Source organism: Oncorhynchus clarkii, chromosome 3 (assembly GCF_045791955.1).
Source record: "Oncorhynchus clarkii lewisi isolate Uvic-CL-2024 chromosome 3, UVic_Ocla_1.0, whole genome shotgun sequence".
Lineage (NCBI taxonomy): Eukaryota > Metazoa > Chordata > Actinopteri > Salmoniformes > Salmonidae > Oncorhynchus > Oncorhynchus clarkii.
Window position 1 is genome coordinate 54,665,023 of NC_092149.1, and position 26,340 is coordinate 54,691,362.

A 26,340-nucleotide genomic window follows, 5' to 3' on the forward strand; every position below is an offset into this window, starting at 1 on the left:
ATAACAAATTCCATTATTTTACAGTTGTCTGTTTGGCAAAAGCTTTGGTCTCATGCGTGTCATCGCAACATGCGTGTCATCGAGGAAATTGGTGTTCTTGCCTTTAAACTCCTGTTGATCCTGAGCTGCTGAAGTGTCTTAATCTTGCAAAATTATATTTAACACAATTTACACTAGTCTATACATATTTTGTGTGTGGTGTATGTATGCAGTCTAAACTGCAAATAGACAATTTCCTGGTTGAATTATTTACTGTAAATGCCTGGAGACATTTTGATTATGTAAGTAACCGCAGTGAGACTTCTATTTAGTTTTGCTTCGGGTGGTAGTTTAAACTCTGGAGCTGAAGTTTGTACTTCCTGATGGGGGACAGTATGTCCGCCACCTGGATGATATGAATGGGTCAAGCAGACGAGGTTAACTCAATACATTTTGATTATTTCTGCTACATTTTTACATTTTCATCTGTAGAGCTCTGGCAGGTATCCACTTGCCTGTATATGTTCACATGGGTATTGGTCCATAATTTCAGTGTCTGGGGCAGAGTGTTGACTTTCTAGTGAGGACAGGCAAAAACGAGCTCCAATAACCCTGTAACCATTCGGGCTTAAGTGTCTACAGAAGATGTCTGAGCTGCTCATGTACTGAAAAGATTGGTGTGAAGCTAAGTATAGCATCAATAGCCGTAAATCAGTATAGAGAATTGGCTCCCCTCTGTGACAATGGAGGCATTTCCTGCTGGGCTGGATAGCAATCCTGATTTAGGTCCAGGTAACAGCCTCTTAAAAGCCATAATTGCTGAGCAGTAAATGGGAAACTTCTGAACAATATCCGAGCTACAATTTCCTGTAATGAAGGGATTCTTTCTTTACAAGATGCACTTGGGTTGATATTTAAAAACAAAGTGTGCGTTAATTGTTGTCTGTGGGCAAAAAGTTGGTTTGGTGTTCCCTCTACCTATTATCACACTTTCATTTATATACATTAGGAAGACATGGTCCCTGTTCTTTGAATATAGAATTAGAGGTGTGTAGCACCTTTTGGGTTTGTTTTTAAAACAAGTGTGTAGTGATAGTGTGTCATGAAAAGTTTGCAGTGATTCATGGGAGACTAGAGGATGCAATCCCTTTAAGAGCTCTGCTGTGTCTAGCTTTGTAGCCTTACATGTACTGTACAGACCACTCTAGACTCTGCTGGAACAGTCGGTGACTTTTGCCGTGCGTATTTTGTGCTTAGTGATCACAGTAGAGGGAAAATGCATGCCTGGGATGCCATCCATAGTCTTTATACAAGCAGAGGATCCTGGGACACTCACTTCGTGCTTACTGGTGACTGTGTGGCGTAGGTCTGGGACAGGCGGGCTCGTTGAATGTCCTGTAAATCACTGGCTGAGATCAGGGATATCACGGTGCCACTCCGGGCAGACATAGCCAATGACACAGAGGCCTCCCTGGGGTACTGTTAGCAGCACATCCAGCTTCCCAGTCACACACTCTAATGGTGTGCTCAAGTGTACAGCTGCTCTCAGTTGTGTCACTGGTGCAGGACTTTTACTTTGAGGAATCAGAGTTTTTTGGGGGGAGGGGGGGGGGGACAAGCCTACGACAGATTGGAGCATCGGTTCTTAACTGATTTTTAGTGAGCTCTATGCTTTTTTTCCCTCCTCCGCTATCTCCTTCCCTGTAGTCCTCCAGACAGACCTTGATCTTGGGCTGAGTGTTATTATGAGATGTTGCCTCTCAGTGCCTCCTTCGTGCAAATCAAGTTTGATGACATCCACTTCTACGAGAACTGCGGCGGCGGCAGCTTCGGGAGCGTGTACCGAGCCAGGTGGATCCCTCAGGACAAAGAGGTGGCGGTGAAAAAGCTGCTCAAGATCGAAAATGAGGTAGGAGTCCTAATTGCCGAGGCTTTTCATATACTTTTTAATTGTCGGTATAGTAATCATTTTAATTGCTACCCCGTTTAGTGGGTTGTGGTGACTTTTTGGTACCCATCAGTCATAGTCATTATACTCCCCCTCGCTTTGCACAGAATTTCACATGCTGTATGCTTTAAAGAACGACTATTGCCAAATGAGGGATCATATTAGGCCCAATTAAAGAATGGATGATTCTGATTCTGGAGATTTCTTGTAAGTGACAAAAATACATCTGATGTACACAAGTATGTGGACACCTGCTCGTCAAACATCTCATTCCAAAATCATGAGCATTGATGTGGAGTTGGTCCCCCCCCTTTGCTGCTATAACAGCCTCCACTCTTCTGGGAAGGCTTTCCACTAGATGTTGGAACATTGCTGTGGGGACTTGCTTACATTCAGCCACGAGCATTAGTGAGGTTGGGCACTGATGTTGGGCGATTAGGCCTGGCTCACAGTCGGTATTCCAATTCATCCCAAAGGTGTTTGATGGGGTTGAGGTCAGGGCTCTGTGCAGGCCAGTCAAGTTCTTCCACACCGATCTCGACTAACCATTTCTGTATGGACCTCGCTTTGTGCATGGGAGCATTGTCATGCTGAAACAGGAAAGGGCCTTCCTCAAACTGTTGCCACAAAGTTGGAAGCACATAATTGTAAGCTGTAGCCTTAAGATTAAGGGGCCTAGACCATTATTCCTCCTCCACCAAACTTTACAGTGTTCACTATGTATTGGGCCAGGTAGCGTTGTCCTGGCATCCGCCAAACCCAGATGGTAAAGTGTGATTCATCACTCCAGAGAAGGCTTTCCACAGCTCCAGAGTCCAATGGTGGCGAGTTTCACGCCACTCCAGCTGATGCTTGCCATTGCGCATGGTGATCTTAGGCTTGTGTGGTGCTGCTCGGCCATGGAAACCCATTTCATGAAGCTTCCGACGAACAGTTCCTGTGCTGACATTGCTTCCAGAAGCATGTTTGAACTCTGTAGTGAAAGTTGCAACTGAGGACAGATGATTTTTATGCACTACGAGCTTCAGCCCTCATCAGTCTCGTTCTGTGTGCTTGTTCGGCCTACCACTTTTCAACTGAGCCGTTGTTGCTCCTAGACATTTCCTCTTCACAATAACAGCCCCTACAGTTGACGGGGTAGCTCTAGCAGGGCAGAAATTTGTCAAACTGATTTGTTGGTAAGGTGGCATGCTATGACTGTGCCATGTTGAAAGTCACTGAGCTCTTCAGTAAGGCCATTCTACTGCCAGTGTTTGTCTATGGAGATTGCATGGCTCTATGCTCAATTTTATACACCTGTCAGCAACAGGCTGAAATAGCCCAATCCACTGATTTTGAAGGGGTGTCCACATACTTTTGTATATATGGTGTACCTTTTCATACTTATTCTATTTAATATGCCTATTTTGGGGCCTGCAGAAATATTTTCACTGATATCCTACACAATTTAGATGTCAGCTACAGTGCCTTCAGAAAGTATTCATACCCCAGTGATTTATTCCACATATTGTAATATTACAGCCTGAATTCAAAATGTATTAAATATTTAAAAAATTCACCGATCTACACACATTACCCCATAATGACAAAGTGAATACATGTTTTCAGACGTGTTTGCAAATAAATTGAAGATGAAATACAAATAAATGTACATAAGTATTCACACCTTAGTCAATACATGTTAGAATCACCTTTTGCAGTGATTACAGCTGTGAGTCTTTCCGGGTTATTCTCTTAAGAGTTTTTCCACATCTGGATTGTTCAATATTTGCCCATTATTCTTTTCAAAATTCTTCAAGCTCTTTCAAATTGAATGGAGATCATTGCTAGACAACTATTTTCAAGTCGCCATAGATTTTCAAACCGATTTGAGTCAAAACTGTAACTTGGCTAGTCAGCAACATTCACTGTCTTCTTGGTAAGCAACTACAGTGTAGATTTGGCTTTGTGTTTTAGGTTATTGTCCTGCTGAAAGGTGAATTCCTCTCCCAGTGTCTGGTGGAAAGCAGACTGAACCAGGTTTTTCCTGTAGGATTTTGCCTGTGCTTAGCTCCATTCCATGTATTTTTTTTATCCTGAAAACCTCCCCAGTCCTTAACAATTACAAGCATAACCATAACACGATGGAGCCACCACAATGCTTGAAAATATGGTGATTGTCAGTTTGGTTTGTATTGTGGAGTAACTACAATGTTGTTGATCCAGCCTCACAGTCATTAAACTCTGTAACTGTTTTAAAGTCATCATTGGCCTCATGGTGAAATCTCTGAGCGGTTTCCTTCCTCTCCGGCAACTGAGTTAGGAAGGACACCTGTATCTTTGTAGTTACTGGGTGGATTGATACACCAATCAAAGTGAAATTAATAACTTCACCATGCTCAAAGGGATATTCAACGTCTGCTTTTTATTTTTTTACCCATCTACCAATAGGTGCCCTTCTTTTTGAGGCATTGGAAAACCTCCCTGCTCAATTTAATCAATTTAAAATTCCGGCTGTAACACAACAACATTTGGAAAAAGTCGAGGGGTGTGAATACTTTCTGAAGGCATTGTATATTATGTTTGTGAATTCTATGTTTGCCGGTGTGTCCCCCTGTTCAGGCTGAAATCCTCAGTGTACTAAGCCATCGGAACATCATTCAGTTTTATGGAGCGATCCTTGAAGCACCCAACTATGGAATCGTCACTGGTAAGTCTCGACAACCCTAATCTTGCTAGTTTGTCATGCAATAGTAACCACAGCTATTATCTCCTCAGGAGATTCAGACCACGTTTATATCTATCGGGTTAATGGAAAACCAACAAACACCATCTGTTCATACTTGTTTCACAGCTATTTTGTTTGCTTAGAACTGAATGGTGCTGTGGTCTATATTAACACATTAGTTAGTAGATGGCTTTATGGTTCAGTAAGATTACATGTTGCTGGCTTTTTGTTAATGTTAGCGACTAAGATGTTTTTAGAGTTCATACCATGTGACAGTCCTCACCCTGTGGTATGAGAAACCCCTCCCTGCGCATATTCTGAGTATCACATCACATGGCAGTCATTGGCCGACTCAATACTCCCATGGTTAGGATGTAAGCTATGAGTGGTGAATGAGTGGTGAATGACACTGCCGTTGATAGAAATAGTGCTCACTAGGTATCTATTTACTGTATTGAGTTATACTTTGTGGATTTTCACCTTTCATCTCTTGTCTGCAGCCTTGCCTCAGACATGATTCTATCTTTGTTCTCTATAACTTGTTTTATTGCACAAGCTTGAAGGACAATAACACTCAAAAACACTATCTTGGTATTTGTTTCATGAACACATTTTTCAAGATATAGAACTTTCAAAATACAGAAAGTGATGTGTCCAAACTCTCTGTGTTTTGAAAGCTATATATCTTGAAAACTTGATTGCTGACATGAAAAACATGTTGGGACTGTATCAACAGTGGACTAATGAAACAAAAGTGGTATTTTCCTTAAAGTTTTTGCAGTTTGGCCTCAGTGACATAAGCAATCAGGTTATTTTGGAAGTGTCCAACCACTACTTTTAGGATGATTTCCACAAATGACATTTAACTGTACTCTTTCCCATCTCCCATGCTTACTCCTCCTGCTCTGATCCCATAGATCGTGGAATGTTGTTGTATGGAAACACGCAGCCCTAGTTGGGGAAAAAAAGAAAGGGAATCACATTGTATAAGCATTGTGCGACTTCATGGATTGAGGAATTGGGAAATATCTTTGTTAAAATCAGGTATTGCTCGGACAGGAAAACAGATACCCCTTTGATGTTTCCTCTGTCGGTTTATGTCTTATAATACAGTCATATTTGCCCTTTAGTCGCTACGAGGCAGTGTTCAAATCGTTCACAGTGTTCTCCGACTTCACATTTCACAACCTCCAGCCAGTGTTACATGGGTGCGAGAGATGGGGTTGGCGCAGTGTTTCCGTTGCCGTCGTTTTGCTGTGGCTCTGCTCCATGGCAAAACCATTGCCGCCTCGCCCCCAAAAAAATAAGGAACATAAAACAATATTTCTGCCGAAGCGCACTTTGAAGATAATAGAACAGCCCTTTTCCTCTGCAAACGAAAGGAGTAATGAATAGAAAAATCAGACTACCCCATAGTAGAATAGTTTATCTATTTACCTTGTTGTTGTGTGTTCTATGCTAGATAAATATTCATCTCGAGGTGCATTCAAGTTACGAGTGCCGTAGGGATGGAAACATGCATTCTGACAAGCAGTCAATGCACAACAATTATTGCAATTTATGAAAACAGCAGTTTTAATGGCCTTTATTAAAAAGAGGGGGCTCCCAGCTTTCCATTCCAGATTGATTTATTTCTCAACCCCTAAATATGTGCCAACTGCACCATTTTAAACCCAGAGACCTTAGCAGCTGCATGGTTAAGCAGGTTACTTCTCGGCAATGCACTGTGAGTGCACAGGGGAGAGTGGGCCATTATGTAACACGGGTCAATTGTAGGGTAACTTTGGGTAAAATGCCACCCTACCTAAAATAATTTTCTTGGAGTGACTTAAAACATTGTGATGAGACAGATTACATTTTTTGTTGAGCAAGAGTAGTGGCAACCAGGGTGACATGATGTGGTTTCTGTAAAAAGTACAGGCAGGGGGGGGTGTTATACCAGGTGGCGGATTACCCCATTATATTATATTCACTGTTTATGCAAGTTTTTTGGGACATAAAATCAATCAATAGGATGCTAACTATTTAAAAGATCACATTTGAGATCTGGCTAATGATTAGCCTGATGGGCTAAATGTAGATAGGCAGCCCCATGCTTCAGCCTTTTTATTTATAGCCACTATGCTGCATCAGTTGGGCTACTGATGATAATGCTTACTGAGCTTTTCAGTTCTTATAACCCCCCCCCCCCCCGCAATATCCAAAGGAAACACTGGGTCGGCTGGTTGTCAAGGAGCTGCTGTCGCTATTTATCAAAGCATAATTTAATTAGCACCAGTGTTTTATGACAATTCTGATCATGCCATGCCCACATTCATCAGCTCAGTTATGCATTTCTCCTGTCTGCTCATATATCAGGGGCTGGTGTCTCAGCTATCTAACAAACAATGTCTATCAGGAGATGACATTTGTCTCGGCTGACCCACGTGGCATCGTGTTTGTCAATAACTACATACATTTACTGCAGGAAAGCAAATGTTTTTTATGCCATAACACCTTATATCGTTATTCCTTTGAGTTTAGGATTCATACTCACTTTGAGGGGGCAATACTGTGATGGACAGCAACACTTTGTATGATAAAAGCAGTTCAGGAAGTTGTATTATCTATTAAATTTGCCACTCTTAGAAAAAAGGGTTCCAAAATGGTTCTCCGGCTGTTCGCATAAGATCACTCTTTTTGGTTCGAGTTAGAACTCTTTTTGGTTCCAGGTAGAACCCTTTTGAGGTTATACTTGGAAATGTTGTAGGTTTGAGGTTTCTCTCTTTGGAAAGGGTTGTACATTGAACCCATAAGGGTTCTACCTGGAACCAAAAGGGTTATGCCTGGAACCAAAAAGGGTTCTTCCAAGGATTCTCCTATGGAGACAGCTGAAGAACCCTTTTAGGTTCTAGATAGCACCTTTTTTTAAGAGTGTAGTGTAGTTTTTTATATAGTACCCAAGACAAATATGTTAGTTAATTTGACCATTGGATAAAAAGCTACTGCTTATATACTGCAATGTGGGTTGGATTGAATTGAGCCCCTGATCTTCATTTTCAAGGTGATGATTGCACTTTTCTTCCCAACACAATACCGCAATAAATGTGAATACCTTATTAAATGTGAGTCCACATTTCAAATATTTATTTTGCGCACCATGGGGGATTGTAACTTACACTGAGAGTGCAACACAATCTCACACTCAATTCGTGCAAATATATACAAAAATATTTCAGCCGATTTTGTGCATTTTTAGTTCCTTTGAAAATACACACATTTTTGTGTGACTTAATTCTTAGGAAAATACACAACTCTTTGTGTGACTACATTCATAGGAAAATACACAACTCTTTGTGTGACTACATTCATAGGAAAATACACAACTCTTTGTGCGACTACATTCATAGGAAAATAATTTTTTGGGGGGGGCAAACTTCGGAACAATATTTTAAAAGTTATTGGAGCTGTCTTTTTTTGTATCCTAAATGTATTTATATTAAAAAAAACCTAACAACCCAATATTGTTAATAAGCCAAGTTGTCACCGAAACACTTTGAATAAGCCTTCATTTTGAATTTTGAATTTTTATTAATGCCAATGCTGTTTTCTATGCTTGTTTTCGCTTAATAGTTTGGGATAGTGGTGCTATGTCGGATTTTATGAGGGTTGCCAGATTGGAGTAAAAAGCTGTGTTTGTCTGTTTTTATCTTTTGTGGTATTGATGAAGGTATTTGATTTGGGAATGGGGATACATTTTCATAATGGGAAATGAATGAATCAATAAATGTGGGCAAACAAAAATCTGTTTGGTTTAAATTTGCAACCGCATGGATTTTGCATCTATAACGAGTTTGCATAACAATCGGAAATCTGTATTTTTGGGCACCGATTTTTTTCAGATTATTATTTTTTTTTAAATTATACCTTTATTTAACTAGGCAAGTCAGTTAAGAACACATTCTTATTTTCAATGACGGCCTAGGAACGGTGGGTTAACTGCCTTGTTCAGGGCAGAACGACAGATTTTCACCTTGTCAACTCAGGGGATCCAATCTTGCAACCTTACAGTTGACTATTCTAACGCTCTAACCACCTGCCTCTCATTGCACTCCACGAGGAGACTGCCTGTTACGCGAATGCAGTAGAAACCAAGGCAAGTTGCTAGCTAGCATTAAACTTATCTTATAAAAAACAATCTATCATAATCACTAGTTAACTACACATGGTTGATGATATTACTAGTTTATCTAGCGTGTCCTGCGTTGCATATAATCGATGCAACGCTGGGGGATGATTTAACAAAAGCGCATTTGCGAAAAAAGCACAATTGTTGGACGACTGTACCTAACCATAAACTCCAATGCCTTTCTTAAAATCAATACACAGAAGTATATATTTTTTAACCTGCATATTTAGCTAAAAGAAATCCAGGTTAGCAGGCAATATTAACCAGGTGAAATTGTAATTTCTCTTGCGTTCATTGCACACAGAGTCAGAGTATATGCAGCAGATTGGGCAGCCTGGCTTATTGCAAACTAATTTCCCAGAATTTTATGTAATTATGACATAACATTGAAGGTTGTGCAATGTAACAAGAATATTTAGACTTAGGGATGCCACCCGTTAGATAAAATACCGAACGGTTCCGTATTTCACTGAAATAATAAACGTTTTGTTTTCGAAATGATAGTTTCCGGATTCGACCATATTAATGACCAAAGGCTCGTATTTCTGTGTGTTATGTTATAATTAAGTCTATGATTTGATAGAGCAGTCTGACTGAGCGATGGTAGGCAGCAGCAGGCTCGTAAGCATTCATGCAAACAGCGCTTTCGTGCATTTTGCCAGCAGCTCTTCGCAAGCACAGCTCTGTTCATGACTTCAAGCCAATCAGCCTAATGGCTGGTGTAACCGATGTGAAATGGTTAGCTAGTTAGCGGGGTGCACGCTAATAGTGTTTCAAACGTCACTCGCTCTGAGACTTGGAGTAGTTACATACACTCAATTAGTATTTAGTAGCGTTGCCTTTCAATTGTTTAATCTGGGTCAAACGTTTCAGGTAGCCTTCCACAAGCTTCCCACATAAATTGGGTGAAATTTGGCCCATTCCTCCTGACAGAGCTGGTATAACTGAGTCAGGTTTGTAGGCCTCCTTGCTCACACACTCTTTTTCAGTTCTGCCCACAAATCTTCTATAGGTTTGAGGTCAGGGCTTTGTGATGACCACTCCAATACCTTGACTTTCTTGTCCTTAAGCCATTTTGCCACAACTTTGGAAGTATGCTTGGGGTCATTGTCCATTTGGAAGACCCATTTGTGACCAAACTTTAACTTCCTGACTGATGTCTTGACATGTTGCTTCAATATATCCACATCATATTCCTTTATCATGTATCCATCTATTTTGTGAAGTGCACCAGTCCCTCCTGCCGCAAAGCACCCCCACAACATGATGCTTCCACCCCCGTGCTTCACGGTTGGGATGGTGTTCTTTGGCTTGCAAGCCTCCCCCTTTTTCCTCTAAACATAACAATGGTCATTATGGCCAAACAGTTATATTTGTGTTTCATCAGACCAGGGGACATTTCTCCAAAAAGTACGATCTTTGTCCCTATTTTGCAGTTGCAAACCGTAGTCTGGATTTTTTATGGTGGTTTTGGAGCAGTGGCTTCTTCCTTGCTGAGCGGCCTTTCAGGTTATGTCGACATAGGACTCGTTTTACTGTGGATATAGATACTTTTGTACCTGTTTCCTTCAGCATCTTCACAAGGTCCTTTGCTGTTGTTCTGGGATTGATTTGCACTTTTCACACCAAAGTACGTTCCTCTCTAGGAGACAGAACGCGTCTTCTTCCTGAGCGGTATGACGGCTGCGTGGTCCCATGGTGTTATACTTGCGTACTATTGTTTATTATTTATTTATTTACTAATGGACAACAACAACAAAAAATCTTTCAAAAACAAGGACATTTCTAAGTAACTTTTGAACGGTAGTTTATATATTCTCCAATCTGGAAACACTCATAAAATTCAAGATAGCCTTGTATAAAATGCATTATGAAAGAAATGGTGTAACAACAAGTGTAGCCTTGTATTAAATGCATTATAAAGAAAATTGTATAATGTAGGCTCCAGAAAATATGAAATGCGTTATGAAGACAATCGTGTAGGCCTACTGTTGCCTACATGAAAAAAGGGCCTCTCTGACTGCAAGTGCACCAGTATCCCAAAGTGTTAAACAGAAAACAAGCATAGAAAACAGTATTGACATTAATAAAAAATCATTTAAAAAAGTAAGGCTACTATTAGTGTAGAAAACCATTGCCCATCATGCATTGCTCTAATAACATTCAAAAGATTGTTCCGAAGTTTGCCCCCAAACATTTTTTTTCACACGAATTAAGCCACACAAAAATGCATTAAACACACAAATTACGCTGAAATACTTTTTGTACATATTTGCACGAATTAAGTGTGAGATTGTGTTGGCAAGTGGCAATAATGTCAGGAACTTACCTGTCACGGATCCCTCTGGAACTGTCATTACGCACACCTGGTCCCTATTCCCTTTGATTAGTAATTGTATAAGTGTACCCTTTGTTCACCATTGTCCTGGCGATTATTGTTCCAATGTCCGTTGGTTTGTGTGAGTACCTGTGCTATGATGTTTTGGCTTTCGTGCCACGTATATTGTGCAGATTACGGGACTGCGATTGTGTATTTATTCAAGGTACTCCTCACTCTTTTGTTTGGGTTTCTACCCTATGTTTTGTATACGTGTTTGTTTGGTCTTCGACCCGGGGGCAATTTACACGGCACGCTGTAATTTGGGTAATAAAAACCCTATTACGCATTCCTGTGCCTGTCTCCCGATCTCTTCATACCGACGTGACATTACCACTGTGAGCTAACTGTCCAGAGCCACATTTGCTAACGATGCACTTACTGTAGTTTTATTATCAGAGTCCCAGTGGACTTCTAGTAAGTATGCTTTAGTGAGGAAGTGTTGGGATCAGGTACAACTACATTTACCCACCCCCAAAATTAATATTTATGAGCAATTCACACCTGAATAAATTTTTTTATATTTTTTTAAGGGGTTGGGCAAAGGCTGAAATTGGGGTTTAGAGTAACCCTTAAGACCACAATGAAATCTGTAAGAGGTCTTGGTGTTCGTATTTAAACCACATAATGTAAATGATTAGATCTATAACCTACATCCTTCCTGGATTTATATTAGGGCATAATATGGTCAGGTCAATTCATATTATTAATTACAAGTACAGGCCTGGTTCCTTCCCTCAACCGTGATTCTTGTTTGCACTATTATCTGTGGTGAGATAGGAATGTATGTTGTGCAAACATCAGACTCCCACTAGTCTAGTTGATATCAGATAATGTCAATTTTAGCCATCTGTCTTTGTCAGGTGAGGCCACTCTATAGTTTATGGAGCGACAGGAGAGCTGTGTGTCTGTCTGTCTCTGTGTCTCCCCGGTACCGAAGTGTCTCAATGATTTAACAATGATTATTGGCAGTGCTTGTGGCCTGAGGTGTTGCATGGACTATCAAAGCATCCTACTTCCACATGATGTTTCTGTTATTGCTATGTTCGTGTGTTTCCCTTCACTACTGGTCTGGGGAAAGTATGCATTAGAGTAATATGGTCTGATCCTTCTTGAACATGATAGAAAAATAGTTTTTACAGGGATATAGTTTTGACATTGATAGTTTATAGGGTGACTGCACTTCCTGATTTGGCCTTGTTTTCCATCAATGTTCATTAAGAAATGCTAGCGGTCATGAGTGTGTGTCGGTCTGATGTGGGTGTTTCTTGGGTGTGTCTTTGCCATTCAATCACAACAAGGCCAGTAGTGAGTACAGTGAGGTAAGCTAAGCTAGCTTTGCTATGAGATCGACGTTCAGGACTTGTCCTCTCCTGACTGACTTGCCATCTTAAGATGGTCAGCTAATTCAGTTTTATGTGTAGGCTAAAACCTGCGCTGACCATGTGTTTAACCAAGCTGACAGCAGTTAGCTAGCATAGCTCTACTATTATTCTGACATATCACATTCTTAAAATAAAGTGGTGATCCTAACTGACCTAAAACAGGGATTTTTTTACAGGGATTAAATATAAGGAATTGTGGAAAACGGAGTTTAAATGTATTTGGCTAAGGTGTATGTAAACTTCCGACATCAACTGTATATAAACTCCCAGTAATTTAGTGGGTTGTTTTACCCAATAAATTACTGGGAGTTTTATTTATATACATACACAGTTGAAGTCTGAAGTTTACATACATACCCCATAATGTAAAAGTGGAATTATGTTCTTAGAAATGTTAATAATTAATAGAAAATGAAAAGCTGAAATGTCTTAAGTCAATAAGTATTCAACTCCTTTGTTATGGCAAGCCTAAATTAGTTCAAGAGTATATATGTGCTTAACAAGTCACATAATAAGTTGTATGGACTCACTCTGTGTGCAATAAGTGTTTAACGTGATTTTTTTAATGACTACCTCATCTCTGTTCCCCACACATACAGTTAGTTATATGTAAGGTCCCTCTGTCGATCAGTGAATTTCAAACAGATTCAACCACAAAGATCAGGGAGGTTTTCCAATGCCTCAAAAGAAGGGCACCTATTGGTAAATGGGTAGAAAGAAGAAAAAAAAGCCTACGTTGAATATCACTTTGAGCATGGCAAAGTTATTATTTAGTTTTTTAATTTTCAATTATTATTTATTACAAAAAACACGAGGGGGTAACATTAAAGTATTAGAACATGAAGGACAAACAATACAGCATCAAGACACTATCAAACATGTATCAGTCTTTCCGCAACAGAGCCATCCTTATGTGTGAGGGTGCTTGTGCATGATAGTGACATAAAATATTGTCATAGTTTCCTTTTTCCCAATGTAACGGCTCTCATGGGTTAAAGAAGGAGACCACTGTGTTCATGATTTTTAATAAACTGAACACCGCAACAAAATAACAAAGTAGAAAAAACGAAAGCGCACACTTCTGTCAGGCAACAAAACAGCTAAAGAGAAAAGAACTCCCCAAAAACACAAACGGAAAATCACAACTTATATATGATCCCCAATCAGAGACAACGATAGACAGCTGCTAGTTAGTGGTGGCTGTTTAACAGTCTGATGGCCTTGAGATAGAAGCTGTTTTTCAGTCTCTCGGTCCCTGCTTTGATGCACCTGTACTGACCTCGCCTTCAGGATGATAGCGGGGTGAACAGGCAGTGGCTCGGGTGGTTGTTGTCCTTGATGATCTTTATGGCCTTCCTGTGACATCGGGTGGTGTAGGTGTCCTGGAGGGCAGGTAGTTTGCCCCCGGTGATGAGTTGTGCAGACTTCACCACCCTCTGGAGAGCCTTACGGTTGTGGATGGAGCAGTTGCCGTATCAGGCAGCCCCACGGGATGCTCTCGATTGTGCACCTGTAAAAGTTTGTGAGTGCTGTTGGTGACAAGCCAAATTTCTTCAGCCTCCTGAGGTTGAAGAGGCGCTGCTGCGCCTTCTTCACCACGCTGTCTGTGTGGGTGGATCAATTCAGTTTGTCTGTGATGTGTACGCCGAGGAACTTAACTTAATACCCTCTCCACTACTTTCCCATCGACGTGGATAGCGGGGTGCTCCCTCTGCTGTTTCCTGAAGTCCAGGATCATCTCCTTTGTTTTGTTGACGTTGAGTGTCGTCTGCAAACTTGATGATTGAGTTGAAGGTGTGCATGGCCACGCAGTCGTGGGTGAACAGGGAGTACAGGAGAGGGCTCAGAACGCACCCTTGTGGAGCCCCAGTGTTGAGGATCAGCGGGGTGGAGATGTTGTTACCTACCCTCACCACCTGGGGGCGGCCCGTCAGGAAGTCCAGTACCCAGTTTCACAGGGCGAGGTCGAGACCTAGGGTCTCGAGCTTGATGACGAGTTTGGCGGGTACTATGGTGTTAAATACTGAGCTGTAGTCTAGGAACAGCATTCTCACATAGATATTCCTCTTGTCCAGATGGGTTAGGGCAGTGTGCAGTGTGGTTGCGATTGCGTCGTCTGTGGACCTATTGGGGTGGTAAGCAAATTGGAGTGGGTCTAGGGTGTCAGGTAGGGTGGAGGTGATATGGTCCTTGACTAGTCTCTCCAAGCACTTCATGATGACGGAAGTGAGTGCTACGGGGCGGTAGTCGTTTAGCTCAGTTACCTTAGCTTTCTTGGAATGGGAACAGTGGTGGCCCTCGTGAAGCATGTGGGAAGAGTAGACTGGGATAAGGTTTGATTGAATATGTCCGTAAACACACCAGCCAGCTGGTCTGCGCATGCTCTGAGGACGCGGCTGGGGATGCCGTCTGGGCCTGCAGCCTTGCGAGGGTTAACACGTTTAAATGTTTTACTCACGTCAGCTGCAGTGAAGGAGAGTCCGCAGGTTTTGGTAGCGGGCCGTGTCAGTGGCATTGTATGGTCCTCAAAGCGAGCGAAGAAGTTGTTTAGTCTGTCTGGGAGCAAGTCATCCTGGTCCACGACGGGGCTGGTTTTCTTTTTGTAATCCGTGATTGACTGTAGACCCTGCCACATACCTCTCGTGTCTGAGCCGTTGAATTGCGACTCTACGTTGTCTCTATACTGATGCTTAGCTTGTATGATTGCCTTGCGGAGGGAATAGCTATACTGTTTGAATACTGTTTGTATTCGGTCATGTTTCCGGTCCCCTTGTCCTGATTAAAAGCAGTGGTTCGCTTTCAGTTTCGTGCGAATGCTGCCATCAATCCACGGTTTCTGGTTTGGGAAGGTTTTAATAGTCGCTGTGGGTACGACATCATTGCACTTTCTAATGAACTCGCTCACCGAATCAGCGTATTCGTCAATGTTGTTGTTTGCGGAACATATCCCAGTCGTGATCGAAGCAATCTTGAAGCGTGGAATCAGATTGGTCGGACCAGCGTTGAACAGACTTGAGCGCGGGAGCTTCCTGTTTTAGTTTCTGTCTATAGGCTGGAAGCAACCAAATGGAGTCGTGGTCAGCTTTTCCGAAAGGAGGGCGGGGGAGGGCCTTATATGTGTCGCGGAAGTTAGAATAACAATGATCCAGGGTTTTACCAGCCCTGGTTGCACAATCAATATGCTGATAGAATTTAGGGAGTCTTGTTTTCAGATTAGCCTTGTTAAAATCCCCAGCTACAATGAATGCAGCCTCGGGATATGTGGTTTCCATTTTACATAGAGTCAAATGAAGTTCGTTCAGGGCCGTCGATGTGTCTGCTTGGGGGGGAATATATGCGGCTGTGATTATAATCGTTGAGAATGTTCTTTGTATATAATGCGGTCGACATTTGATTGTGAGGAATTCTAAGTCAGGTGAACAGAAGGACTTGAGTTCCTGTATGTTGTTATGATCACACCACGTCTCGTTAATCATAAGGCATACCCCCCCGCCCTTCTTCTTACCACAAAGATGCTTGTTTCTGTCGGCGCGATGCGTGACGAAACCAGCTGGCTGAAGAAGAAACCAGCCATGCTGGTCATTTATGAACATTTGAACATCTTGGCCATGTTCTGTTATAATCTCCACCCGGCACAGCCAGAAGAGGACTGGCCACCCTTCATAGCCTGGTTTCTTCCTAGGTTTTAGCCTTTCTAGGGAGTTTTTCCTAGCCACCGTGCTTCTACACCTGCATTGCTTGCTGTTTGGGGTTTTAGGCTGGGTTCTGTACAGCACTATGAGATATCATCTGATGTATGAAGGGCTATATAAATTGATTTGATTTGATCTCTACCGACTCCGATAGCGTGTCTTGAGTGAGCCATGTTTCCATGAAGCAAAGAACGTTAGTCTCTTATGTCTCTCTGGAATGCTACCCTTGCTCGGATTTCAACTACCTTGTTGTCAAGAGACTGGACATTGGCGAGTAGTATGCTCGGGAGCGGTGTGCGATGTGCCCGTCTCTGGAGCCTGACCAGAAGACTGCATCGTCTGCCCCTTTTACGGCGTCAATGTTTTTGTTCACCGGCGGGGATCCGATCCATTGTTCTGGGTGATGGGCAAAACAGAGGATCCGCATCGGAAAAGTCGTATTCTTGGTCGTAATGTTGGCGAGTTGACGTTGCTCTTATATCCAATAGCTCCGCCAGACTGTATGTAATAAAAGCTAAGATTACCTGGGGTACCAACTTAAGAAGTAACACGTAAAAAAACGAAATACTGCATAGTTTCCTAGGAACGTGAAGCGAGGCGGCCATCTCTGTAGGTGCCGGAACTTCTATACTTGTACAGAATAAAACTTTTCCAAAACATGCATCCTGTTTGCAATAAGGCCCTGAAGTAAAACTGAAAACAGATTTGGCAAAGAAATGAACTTTTATGTGCTGAAGACAAAGTGTTATGTTTGGGGAAAATCCAACACAACACAACACACCACTCTTCATATTTTCAAGCATGGTGGTGGCTGCATCATGTTATGTGTATGCTTGTCTTTAGCAAGGACTAGGGAGTTTTTTTGGATAAAAAGAAACGGATTAGAGCTAAGCACAGGCAAAATCCTATAGGAAAACCTGGTTCAGTCTGCTTTCCAACAGACACCGGGAGACTAATTCACCTTTGAGCAGGACAATAACCTAAAACAGAAGGCCAAATATACACTGTAGTTGCTTACCAAGACAACATTGAATGTTCCTGAGTGGCCTAGTTACAGTTTGACTTATATCGGTTTGAAAATCTATGGCAAGACTTGAAAATGTCTAGGAAGCAACTTTATAGAGCTTGAATATTTTTTTAAAGAATAAAGTGCAAATATTGTACAATCCAGGTGTGCAAAGCTCTTAGAGACTTACCAAGAAAGAAAGGGGATTCTAAAATCAATTTTGAATTCAGGCTGTAACACAACAAAATGTTTAACTTATTTTGTACATAATGTTGCTGCTACCATCTCTTATGACCGAAAAGAGCTTCTGGACATCAGAACAGTGATAATAATCATTTTTCTTTAATGAGTCAGATGGGAAGGATATACTCCAAAAGCCCGAACAGGCCCTCATCCCCATCATTTGCTGGAGAAAGAAACAGGGATTTTGCGGAAAGAGATCGGGGTGCCTTGTGAGGATCAGGCGCCGAGTGGCTAATCTGCCTCTGCCATCCGTACTGTTAGCTAACATTCAATCGCTGGAAGATAAATGGGATGAACTGAAAGCACATATATCCTACCAACGGGACATTACAAACTGTAATATCTTATGTTTTACAGAGTCGTGGCTGAACGACAACATTAATAACATACAGCTGACGGGTTATACACTCTATCGGCAAGATAGAACGGCAGCCTCTGGTAAGACACGGGGCGGGGGCCTATGCATATTTGTAAACAACAGCTGGTGCATGATATCTAAGGAAGTCTCGAGGATTTGCTCGCCTGAGGTAGAGTATCTCATGATAAGCTGTAGACCACACTATCTACCTAGAGGTCAAGGATTTTCAACTGCGAAACCGATTTATTGGAGGACCAAAAAAAACGATACTGATTAATCGGCCATTTAAAAAAAAAAAAAAATTACAATTTATTTGTAATGATGACAATTACAACAATACTGAATGAACACTTATTTTAACTTAATATAATAAATCAATAAAAATCTATTTAGCCTCAAATAAATAATGAAACATGTTCAATTTGGTTTAAATAATGCAAAAACAGTGTTGGAGAAGTTTTTATATGTGCCATGTAAAAAAGCTAACGTTTGAGTTCCTTGCTCAGAACATGAGTACATATGAAAGCTGGTGGTTCCTTTTAACATGAGACTTCAATATTCCAAGGTAAGAGGTTTTAGGTTGTAGTTAATATAGTATTTATAGGACTATTTCTCTCTATAACATTTGTATTTCATATACCTTTCACTATTGGATGTTCTTATAGGCACTTTAGTATTGCCAGTGTAACAGTATAGCTTCCGTCCCTCTCCTCGCCCCTACCTGGGCTCGAACCAGGAACACATCGACAACAGCCACATTCGAAGCAGTGTTACCCATCGCTCCACAAAAGCAGGGGCTATTGCAGAGCAAGGGGAACAACTATTCCAAGTCTCAGAGCAAGTGATGTTTGAAACGCTATTAGCGCGCACCCCGCTAACTAGCTAGCTATTTCACATCGGTTACACCAGCCATTAGGCTGATAGGCTAGAAGTCATAAACAGAGCTGTGATTGAAGCATTGCGAAGAGCTGCTGGCAAAACACGAAAGTGCTGTTTGAATGAATGCTTACGAGCCTGCTGCTGCTGCCTACCATCGCTCAGTCAGACTGCTCTATCAAATATCAAATCATAGACTTAATTATAACATAATAACACACAGAAATACGAGCCTTTGGTCATTAATATGGTCGAATCCGGAAACTATAATTTCGAAAACAAAACGTATTATTATTTCAGTGAAATACGGAACCGTTCGGTATTTTATCTAATGGGTGACATCCCTAAGTCTAATTATTCTTGTTACATTGTACAACCATCAATGTTATGTCATAATTACGTAAAATTCTGGCAAATTAGTTCGCAATGAGCCAGGATGCCCATACTGTTGCATATACTCTGCGTGCAATGAACGCAAGAGAAGTGACACATTTTCACCTGATTAATATTGCTTGCTAACCTGGATTTCTTTTAGCTAAATATGCAGGTTTAAAAATGTACTTCTGTGTATTGATTTTAAGAAAGGCATTGGTGTTTATGGTTAGGTACAGTCGTGCAACGATTGTGCTTTTTTCGCAAATGCGTTTTTGTTAAATCATCCCCCAGCGTTGCATCGATTATATGCAACGCAGGACACGCTAGATAAACTAGTAATATCATCAACCATGTGTAGTTAACTAGTGATTATGATTGATTGTTTTTTATAAGATAAGTTTAATGCTACCTAGCAACTTAACTTGGCTTCTACTGCATTCGTGTAACAGGCAGGCTCCTTGTGGAGTGCAATGAGAGGCAGGTGTTTAGAGCGTTGGACTAGTTAACCGTAAGGTTGCAAGATTGAATCCCAGAGCTGACAAGGTGAAAATCTGTCGTTCTGCCCCTGAACAAGGCAGTTGACCCACCATTCCTAGGCCGTAATTGAAAATAAGAATGTGTTCTTAACTGACTTGCCTAGTTAAATAAAAGTGTAAAAAAGAAAATAAATTAAATCGGCAAAATCGGTGCCCAAAATAACGATTTCCAATTGTTATGAAAACTTGAAATCGGCACTAATTAATCGGCCATTCCGATTACTACCTCTACTATCTACCTAGAGAGTTTTCATCTGCATTTTTCGTAGCTGTCTACATACCACCACAGACCGATGCTGGCACTAAAACTGCACTCAATGAGCTGTATACCGCCATAAGCCCTACAGGAAATCGCTCATCCAGAGGTGGCGCTCCTAGTGGCCGGGGACTTTAATGTAGGGAGACTTAAATCAGTTTTACCTAATTTCTATCAGCATGTTAAATGTGCAACCAGAGGGGAAAAACTCTAGACCACCTTTACTCCACACACAGAGACGTGTACAAAGCTCTCCTTCGCCCTCCATTTGGCAAATCTGACCATAATTCTATCCTCCTGATTTCAGATTACAAGAAAAAAATTAAGCAGGAAGCACATGTGACTTGGTCAATTAAAAAGTGGTCAGATGAAGCAGATATTAAACTATAGGACTGTTTTGCTAGCACAGACTGGAATATGTTCTGAGATTCTTCCGGTGGCATTGAGGAGTACACCACATCAGTCACTGGCTTCATCAATAAGTGCATCGACGACATTGTCCCCAAAGTGACTGTACGTACATAGCCCAACCAGAAGCCATGGATTACAGGCAACATTCGCACTGAGCTAAATGGTTGAGCTGCCACTTTCAAGGAGCGGGACTCGGAAGCTTATAAGAAATCCCGCTATGCACTCCGACTTACAATCAAACAGGCAAAGCTTCAATACAGGAATAAGATCGAATTGTACTACACCGGCTCCGACGCTCATCGTATATGTCAGGGCTTGCAAACTATAACAGGCTACAAAGCGAAGCACAGCCGAGAGCTGCCCAGTGACACGAGCCTGCCAGACAAGCTAAATAACTTCTATGCTCGATTCGAGGCAAGCAACACTGAAACATGCATGAGAGCATCAGCTGTTCCGGACGACTGTGTGATCAAGCTCTCCGCAGCCGATGTGAATAAGACTAAGACAGATTACCAGGACGTGTACTCGGAGCATGCGCTGACCAAACGGCAAGTGTCTTCACTGACATTTTCAACCTCTCCCTGTCTGAGTCTGTAATACCAACATGTTTCAAGTAGACCACTAAAGTCCCTGTGCCCAAGAACACTAAGGTAACCTGCTTAAATGACTACTGACCCGTAGCACTCACATCTGTAGCCATGAAATGCTTTGAAAGGCTGGTCATGGCTCACATCAACACCATTATCCCAGAAACCCTAGACCCACTCCAATTTGCATAACGGATCCACAAATGATGCAATCCCTATTTCACTCCACACTGCCCTTTCACACCTATGTGAAAAGGAACACCTATGTGAGAATGCTATTCATTGACTACAGTTCAGCGTTTAACACCATCGTGCCGTCAAAGCTCATTAATAAGCTAAGGACCCTGGGACTAAACACCTCCCCCTGCAACTGGATCCTGGACTTCCTGAGGGGCCGCGCCCAGGAGGTAAGGGTAGGTAACAACACATCTGCCATTCTGATCCTCAACACGGGGACTCCTCAGGGGTGCGTGCTCAGTCCCCTCCTGTACTCCCTGTTCACTCATGACTGCACAGCCAGGTACGACTCCAACACCATCATTAAGTTTGCCGATGACACAACAGTGGTAGGTCTGATCACCAACAACGATGAGACAGCCGATAGGGAGGAGGTCAGAGACCTGAGCGTGTGGTGCAAGGACAACAATCTCTCCCTCAACATATTCAAGACAAAGGAGATGATTGTGGACTACAGGAAAAGGAGGACAGAGCACGCCCCCATTCTCATCGACGTGGCTGTAGTGGCGCAATTTGATAGCTTCTAGTTCCTTGGCGACTCAGCCCCCGTAATAGGATCAGAGGCAGAGAATCCCAATAGAGAGAGGGGAATCTTCCAGGCTGAGACAGCAAGGGCAGTTCGTCGTTCCAGTCCCTTAACGTTCACCTTCGCAACCCTGGGCCAGACTACACTCAATCATAGGACCTAAAGACTTAAAGGTTGAGACCAAGTCTGCATCTCTCACATGGATAGGCAGACCATTCCATTAAAATTGAGCTCTATATGAGAAAGCCTCCAGCTGTTTGCTTCAAAATTCTGGGGACAATAAGGAGGCCTGTGTCTTGTGACCGTAGCATACGTGTATGTATGTACAGCAGGACAGAATTGGAGAAATAGGTAGGAGCAAGCCTATGTAATGCTTTGTAGGTTAGCAGTGACATCTTGAATTCAGCCCTAGCCTTAACAGGAAGCCAGTGTAGAGAGGCTAGCACTGGTGTAATATGATCAGATGTTTTGGTTCTAGTAAAGATTCTAGCAGCCGTGTTTAGCACTAACTGAAGCTTATTTAGTGCTTTATCCGGGTAGCCGGAGAGTAGAGCATTGCAGTAGTCTAACCTAGAAGTGACAAAAGCATGGATCAGTTTTTCTGCAAATGTTCAGATTTGCAAAAGTAAACATTTGCCACCATCCACTTCCTTATGTCTAAAACACAGACTTCCAGGGTAGGCAATTTTGGGGCTTCACCATGTTTAATCGAAATGCACAGCTGTGTGTCTGCATAGCAGTGAACGTTAACATTGCGTTTCTGATGACATCACCGAGAGGTAAAATATATAGTGAAAACAATAGTGATCCTAAAATGGAACCTTGAAGAACACCGAAACTTACAATTGATTTGTCCGACAGATAAGATCTAAACCAGCCAAGAACTTGTCCCCGTAGACCAATTAAGGTTTCCAATCTCTCCAAAATAATGTGGTGATCAATGGTGTCAAAAGCAACACTAAAGTCTAGGAGTATGAGGACAGATGCAGAGCCTTGGTCTGACGCCATTAAAAGGTAATTTACCACCTTCACGAGTGCAGTCTCAGTGCTATGATGGGGTCTAAAACCAGACCAAAGCGTTTCATATACATTATTCATATACATTATTTGTCTTCGGGAAGGTAGTGAGTTACTGCGCAACAGCTTTTTCAAAAAATGTTGAGAGGAATGGGAGATTCACCATAGACCGATAGGTTTTAACATGTTCTGGGTCAAGGTTTGGCTTTTTCAAGAGAGGCTTTATTACTCACTTTTAGTGAGTTTGGTACACATCCAGTGTATAGGGAGCCATTTATTATGTTCAACATGGGGGGGCCAAGCACAGGAAGTAGCTCTTTCAGTAGTTTAGTTTGAATATGGTCCAGTATGCAGCTTGAAGGTTTAGAGGCCATGACTATTTTCATGAATGTGTCAAGATCACATCACCAACAAGCTATATCATGGTCCAAACACAACAAGACAGTCGTGAAGAGGGCATGACAAAACCTATTCCCCCTCAGGAGACTGAAAAGATTTGGCATGGGTTCTCAGATCCTCAAAAAGTTCTACAGCTGCACCATCGAGAGCATCCTGACAGGTTACAACACTGTCTGGTATGGCAATGCCTTGCTCGACCGCAAGGCAGAACAGAGGGTAGTGCGTACGGCCCAGTACGTCACTGGGGCCAAGCTTCGTGCCATCCAGGACCTCTATACCAGGCGGTGTCAGAGGAAGGCCCTAAAAATTGTCAGACTCCAGCCACCTTAGTCATAGACTGTCCTCTCCGCTACCGGATGGCAAGTCTAGGTCCAAAAGACATCTTAACAGCTTCTACCTGCAAGCCATAAGACTTCTGAACAGCTAATAAAATGGCTCCCCAGACTATTTTCATTGCCCCACACCCCCTCTTTTACGGTGCTGCTACTCTCTGTTTATTATCTATGCATAGTCACTTTAACTCTACCTACATGTACGTATTACCTCAACTAACCGGTGCCCCCACATTGACTCTGTACCAGTACCCCCTGTATATAGCCTCGCTATTGTTATTTTCCTGCAGCTCTTTAGTTATTTGTTGCTGTTATTTGTAATTTTTTAAACTTATCTATTTTTGACTTAACACTTATTTTTTCTTAACTGCATTGTTGGTTAAGGTCTTGTCAGTAAGTATTTCACTGTAAAGTCTACACCTGTTGTATTCAGCGGATGTGACAAATAAAATGTAGGATAAAAAAACTTGAGCGTATCCATTGATCCTCCATTGATCCTGAGCTGATTTGTGCAGACTCAGGACAACTGAGCTTTGGAGAAATATGCAGATTCAAAGAGGAGTCCGTAATTTGCTTTTTAATGATCATGATCTTTTTGTCGAAGAAGTTTATGAATTCATCACAGCTGAAGTGAGCTTTGCGACAGTATCAAAAATACATTTTTGGATTGTTCTTATTCTCCTCAATTGGGTTGGAAAAATAGGATGATCCAGCAGCAATGAGGGCTCTTCGATATTGCATGGTATTGTCTTTCCAAGCTAGTATGAATACTTTCAATTTGGTAGAGCGCAATTTCCGTTCCAATTTTCTGGAAGCTTGCTTCAGGGCTCAAATATTTTCTGTATAGCAGGGAGGAAGTTAGTTTCTTGTGACAATTTTTGTTTTGTTTTCAAGGGTGCGACTGCATCTAAGGTATTACACAATATTACATTTAGATCCTCAGATTAGGTGGTTAACTGATTTTTGTACTCTGAGCAGAGTATTTGTTGCTATTGCAAATGTAATAAAATGGTGGTCTGTGAGTCCAGGATTATGAGGAAAAACCTTTTAGATCCAAAATATTTATTCCACTGGGAAGAAAATAGATCCAGGGGATGACGGTGGCAATGAGTAGGTCCGGAAACATGTTGGACAAAACCCACTGAGTCGTTGATGGCTCCAAAAGCCTTTTGGAGAGGGTCTGTGGACTTTTCCATATGAAATATTAAAGTCACCCAAAATGTGAATGTACAGGCCTCCCTGTTATCTGCCATGACTACAAGTCCGATAGGAATTTAGGGCACTCAGTGAGGAACTCTGTATACAGCCCAGGAGGCCTGTAAACAGTAGCTATAAAAAGTGATTGAGTACGCTGCATAGATTTCCTGACTAGAAGCTCTGCTCTACAGCACTCACAATTCAATCGCTGGTTGCAAACTGCTTTCAGCCAGCTTAGTGGACTTTCTTCACTAGCATAGTCAATGTAGTCAGCTCAGCCATCCCCATTGAGACCATGTCTGTGCCTCAATCTAGGTTGGGCAAAACTAAACATGGCCGTGTTCGTCTTAGCAATCTCACTGAAATAAAGACCTCCATTCCTGTCATTATTGAAAGAGGTTGTGATATCTAAAAAACGCAGTCATTTTTGTGGTAAATTGACATTTGCTATCGTAAATGTTAGCAATAACTCTGCCTTTGCGGGATGGGCAGATATGCGGATATGGTCACTAGTGTAACCAGGAGGAGAGGTCTCATTTAACACAGTAAATTCATCAGGCTTAAGCCATGTTTGTCAGGCCAATCACATCAAGATTATGGTCAGTGATTAGTTAATTGACTAACTGCCTTCGAAGTGAGGGATCTAACATTAAGTAGCCCTATTTTTTCAAGTGTAACAATTCCATGTAGAAAAAAATAATACTTCACATAATACTTAAGAAACCATTGTTCCTTAAGTATATTAGGAGTGTTCTGCTAATATAACAATGTGCAAATATTATACCTTCCTGTAGGGTATATGGTGTTCCCTGACCTGTTTGCTCTCATCACAGATACTAGTCATGAAGGAGCCTGGCTTCGGCTCCTATATCCGACACAGCTCCTGTTTCACAGAGGGAGAGAGAGAGATAGAGAAAGACTGTCGCTCACAGTCATGGAAGCCAACAGTAACTATACGGTTGAACATAGCCAGTCAGAGTTCCTGATTCTCTGCTAATTCACAAGGGACACATGCCAGCATGGCACTGACTGGTTGGCATTATTCACTCTGGCTCAGGAGTAGTCCATTGGCACAGTGGAAGGGGGCACCTCCTTACAACATACAAGACACAGGTGGTTAGGTGAATTCCAGGACATAGTAATTTGACAATTGACCAGATCAAATGTGACCCACCCGATTCAAGTGTCCTCCATTACTCTGAAGCGGGACTGGTATCTAGCCACTGCCTCGGCCTTCTGTAACAATTCCTGATATGGTAGGGGGGTTCCCATGACGCTGCTAAACAACAAATCCATCAGGTTTTGTACATAGCCTGTGAAGGAAATCAAATATAATCACACAATAAACATATAGCGAGAAAAAAATATTTTAAAAAGTACTTTTTATGCTAAAACAGGCACTGCAACTACCGAATAGATTCAGGCTGGTGACGCTGATGCTGTTACTATGCAACCAGCTGTGTACGTTCCTGAATGCTTGCTGATACGTTTTGCTATGCTGCCATAGCTATATATTTAGTAGATAAGTACCATCCTTCATTTATTTTTGCCCTCGAAAATACACAAACTTTTATAAGAACAGGCATGTTGTTTTGGGTTAGCAAACGAAGCCCCCGAATGCTAGCTGGCTACCTAATTTGCAAATCCCGGTTAGTTATTATATTTTTGTCTGCGTTGAAATTAGTTGGCTTGCTAACGTTACCTAGCCAGTTCAAGTTGAACATTATT

At 41.9% G+C, this 26,340-nt stretch overlaps 1 protein-coding gene across 3 annotated transcripts in view; it reads left to right on the forward strand.

Annotated features, from left to right (window-relative positions):
- LOC139398239 (mitogen-activated protein kinase kinase kinase 20-like) overlaps positions 1-26,340 on the forward strand; it is a 53,418-nt gene that overhangs the window by 237 nt on the left and 26,841 nt on the right. For 2 of the 3 annotated variants that reach the window (XM_071144345.1, XM_071144347.1), the window contains exons 2-3: positions 1,695-1,888; positions 4,529-4,616. In XM_071144345.1, the coding sequence (XP_071000446.1) occupies positions 1,730-1,888; positions 4,529-4,616 (247 nt within the window). In that variant the 5' untranslated portion in view covers positions 1,695-1,729. Of the gene's footprint in view, positions 1-1,686; positions 1,889-4,528; positions 4,617-26,340 lie in introns of all 3 variants that reach the window. The other variant, XM_071144346.1, reaches the window with a different exon arrangement.